Source organism: Arachis duranensis, chromosome 6 (genome assembly GCF_000817695.3).
Source record: "Arachis duranensis cultivar V14167 chromosome 6, aradu.V14167.gnm2.J7QH, whole genome shotgun sequence".
NCBI classification, from domain to species: domain Eukaryota; kingdom Viridiplantae; phylum Streptophyta; class Magnoliopsida; order Fabales; family Fabaceae; genus Arachis; species Arachis duranensis.
The window spans coordinates 80,536,836-80,541,497 of NC_029777.3; the positions used below are offsets into that span (position 1 = coordinate 80,536,836).

Sequence of the window (4,662 nt, forward strand, 5' to 3'; positions counted from 1 at the left end):
GGTATTCCTGTCCATCTCCTTGGCATATCGAGATCTAGATATTTGCTTCCAATGTATATCCTGCCTCTCATACCATACCTCACAACACCTAAGTAGCGCCTTCCTTCTTGCTTCTACTATACCGTCATAAACTCCGCTGCTCACCAGATTATCTACTTTCCTGATCTCCTCCTCAAACTTTTGTATCTTCTCCTGTTTATTTCCAAAGTGCTGCTTGTGCCATCTACCCAGTGGTTTTGTCAGCGCCTTTAGTTTATCCAGGATCTGTGCGTCGCCCAAGCCCCTCCATTCTTCCTTCATCATCCTTAGGAAGCCTTCATGCGTGAACCACGTGTCTAAACTGTGGAACGGTCTTAGTCCTTGAACTATTCTTCTATCTTCCACAATCAAAGGATAATGATATGAGAGACCTCTCGGGCCCCCTCTTCAACAAGTATCTGGGTACGCATCCAGCCATTCTAAGCTCACCAGTCATCTATCAATATGACTGCATGACTGATCTCTAAACCATGTATACTTCCGATCATTAATTAACAAGTCCACCAACTCCATGCCATTTATCCATGCTCTAAAGTCCTCAGCAGAAACTGACAAGTTGGTTGCCCCTTTTCTTTCCTCTATATGCATAATTTCATTGAAGTTTTCCATGTAACAAAATGGGATTTGACACAATCCTATAATAAAGCTTAAATCCTCCCACGTTGAGAGTTTTTCATCTCTCACATGCGAGCCATACACCAAACAAATCGCACAGTAAAAATTATCTTTGGTCATCACTCCTTCTACACATAACCATCTATCTCCTTTATAGCAATTTAACAATTTGAATACAAAGTCATCCCAAATTAATAGTAACCTTCCCAAAGCTCCAATAGAATTAACACACTCCCAACTAGCTCTATCATTGCCCCAAATTCTAGCTACATCATATTTGTTCAGCAATTCCTTTTTTGTTTCTATCAACCCCAACATATCTACTCTAAACTTATTTTTGAAAATTTTATCATGTTCGATTTTGCAACACCTCCCGACTCCCTAATATTTCAACAGCTTAAAATTATTTACAAAGTTTATTACACACCTGCTTGTGGTATTTTGGGCGACTTCTTCTGAATTTCTCTTTTCGCTTCGACTGTCTTCGTTTCATAGCTATGGTTTTTTTTATCTTGAAGAATTGCCATGATGTTCTCCTCATCGCTGCATGGTACTGCTCTTGATTCGACTTCCAGTTTCTAGGCTTCTTTATTTTCTGCCATTTTCTCTTCCCAACTCCTGATTTGCTTGTCTCTGCATATCACTGAATCTTCGTATAAATTCTCTTCTGTGGCTGCCCCTTCCTCTACTTGGTCTTGTGGTTCAATGTCTTTTCTAAACCCAGACACTCGCCCCAAACCCACCTCCAGTGACCCGTCTTTGTTGGACTCCCAGCCCTTTGCATCACCAGCAGCCTGTACTCTTTCTTCTACCTCATCCGGCTTCATATTGCTCATTTTGCTATTAGAACCTTCAAATTGGTGTGTCCCAAGGTGTAGTGCGGCGGTGTGATGGACAAATATTCATATGTGGTGGAGAAGTTATAGGGGGTTGATGCTTGATTGTGGATGCTCATACTTGAGGGAGAGATTGTTAATATTACAAGTGTGTGGAGTGCATGAAGTTAGTCCCACATCAAAGAAAATAAGGAAGAGTGAGGAGTTTATAAAATGAGAGACATATTAACTTACTACCTTAAGATTTTGAGTTGGATGCGGTGTCTTCTCATTTTATGTTATCTCACTTTATTCCTCTTCGAAATCTTCCCGATGGTCGAGAGCTCCTCACGGCGGCCGACACATTCTTCTTATTCTTCTTTGCTGTGCAGAAGGAGCACATAAATGAACCAGAATGGATAAGAAAGCAGGTGCCAGAGCGAGTCTCAATAGCCATCATTGTTGTCGTCGCTTTGCATTTTGTTGCCCACATTCTGCTCTCGCTGGACTGCGTTTGTTCTCCTTTCCTAGTCTCATTGCTGTTGTTTTGCTTTCTTAAGCCTCTCTCAGACTCTAACACACCTACATGGTGGCCACTTCTTTCTCCGGTTCATTGTTCTTCTGTTCTCCTCGCAACGCTGCCTCTACTTGTCACTATTGCCTTACTCTTATAGGTAGGTGTCAATCCTCAATTTGTTCATTCTTGTGCTGAATTTGTTGATTTTTTTTTGTTTTAATTACTGAATTTGTTATTTTTTTATTGAGTGTATCCTACTTTCTCCAAGTCGAAGCAGAGTTTCGTAGGTGCTAGACTGGTATAAGTGTGATTGCTGCCTTGTGCTTATCATTCCAAACTACATCGGTGTTGTGCAAAGCAAAGAAGAAGAAGAAGAAAAATGATGGTGAACAAACAAAAAAGAAGAAAATTGTGAAGTATTATTGCAATTAGAGTTAAAATTAGAAATCATAGATCAAATTGGGGCAAAGAGTTGCAATTGCTAACTCATTGTCTAACTGATACACACTCTAATGTAGTATGTTACTGATGTCATTATCGGTGGTAACAAAATTGGCCGAAAATGAGGTAAAGGACTAGTTAAGTGTATTTTTTTTAATTTTAGAAATATAAAGAGTGTAATTGATAAATCGAAAATGAAACTAGTGTATTTTTTATATTTTAAAAATCAGTTTAAAATTTTACTCAGTTGAAATATTCATAAATAATCCCTGTCTTAAATATATAACACTTGCAAATGGGGGGTAGGGGGAGAGAAATATATTAAAATAACTAGGCGACACTCTTTTATTAAAATATAAGTGAAAACATTCCAATAATATATCAAGTCTATCCAAGATATATATATTATCTAACCATATGCCATGTGATTTTGGTTGCCATGTGATTTTGGTCGCAGATCCAACATTTATAGGACCTACATATATTCTTAATGTTGTGAGGATGTAGATGTATATTCTAGAAACATATAACCAGTAATGTTAGGGAAAAAATAAGTTAAAATTATCTTATTTATTATACTATTTATATTTTCATACATAATATTTATGATAGTATTTGTTATATTTGATATTATTTTATTATTAAGAAATATACAATAAAATAAGAATTAACTAAAAATATAAAATAAAAAAACTTTTCGTTAATTTTTTATTATCTTTTAAATATTTTTATAAATTACATGGATTTACAACATGAGCAGCATCATTCATTAATTAATCTTGAAAATCAATCTTATCCTGAGACCTACGAAAGATAAACATTCTTGAAGGAACATATAATAATAACATTGCTCTACTGAACCAACATTAAATTGTTGCTAATTAGCATGATCGTCGTGAAACAGCATCCCTACATGTACTAAAGAAAACAAGAATATACAAATAAGTCAATAATTGAGGCCTGAAAACAAAATGTCATAGAAAACAAACAAACAAACAAAAGGAAGAAAGCTCTGATCTGCTTGTATTAGGGCATAATTACATTGGGTCGTCATCACCAGATAATGAGGAAATCGAGTTCGAGTGGACAAAGCAGAACATATCATAACAACCACTCAACAACATGCATGTATCCATATCGTGTGGGGAGCAAATTGCTGTTACTAGTATTGTCAATTTGTTATTGGTTGATGGATCAAGTAGTCAAACGCTAAAATAATGGGTACGGTTAACTCATTAACATGCCTAGATCCAACACTTTACATTGAATCTGTCTTCTACACATCTTATCAAAAGACACAGAAGAACATATAGGTCTACCTATTCATTTTCTTATTTTTATTTTTTTTTTTGTTATAAATTTTGTTAAAATGTATTTTAAGAGAACTAATTAAGTTAATGATACTAAAAATATAAATTTTTTATGTATTTAATAAAAAAAAAGAAATTTAATTTTTTCTTCTCTCTTAACTAATATTTAGTACATTCTTTGGCTTTATTTTTTATTTTTTATGTTTTTTTTAAATAGAAAATATTGCTCTTAAAAAGAAAGACGTGTATGTCTTTTTGATCAACCAATTCTGTGACCACTCTTGGCTTCCTACTTTCCGTCTCTCTTTCGTTTCTTTTTTTTAATATTATTCTCCTCTCACTCAGTTCAAAAGGTGCATATATTTATATCACTTTTATAATATTATCTTGTATTTATTTAATTTAGTTGTATTCAATATGCTCGATACTTCATCAACTGATTCTCAAAATTTGAACATGTGCAAGACTAATAATTCATTCTCTAATTCAAACAATAGCATTAAAATTGAAGCTTGAAAAGCGCTTTATCAAACAATAGCTTGAAAAAATTTCAGTGGTCAGCTCAAGAGTTTGCTCCACAATATGCTTCCAAGTAGAGTGTTCTCTTCCACAAAATTAATCTAAAGAACTAAAAAATAAAAAGAAAATGCTTATTCATGCAATATATACTTAACTTCCTCGAACTATCCAAAATGAAAAAAAAGAGAGGAAGAGATTATTAAGTAGCAAAAGCTAGAGAGATGCACGGTGTGGTGTTGGTGGTGTGATGATGAGGAAGGGGTGGCTTATTACAAGAACCTAACGGTACCCTACTTCCACCATTACCACCACCATTTACAATCACATTCATATTCTTAACATTCACGTGCCTCGAACCACACGTGGCCCCACTCTGTCCGCAGCCACCACCACCAAACTTCCTCAC

The 4,662-nt window shown here is 35.1% G+C and overlaps 1 protein-coding gene across 1 annotated transcript in view; it reads right to left on the reverse strand.

Moving 5' to 3' along the window:
• Positions 1-4,210: 4,210 nt before the first annotated feature.
• The window catches only part of LOC107494188 (protein PHYTOCHROME KINASE SUBSTRATE 4), a gene marked incomplete in the record, with an annotated part of 2,190 nt that continues 1,738 nt past the window's right edge, over positions 4,211-4,662 (reverse strand). The window contains 1 exon segment of the mRNA XM_016115228.3: positions 4,211-4,662. Coding sequence (XP_015970714.1) covers positions 4,456-4,662 — 207 coding nt within the window.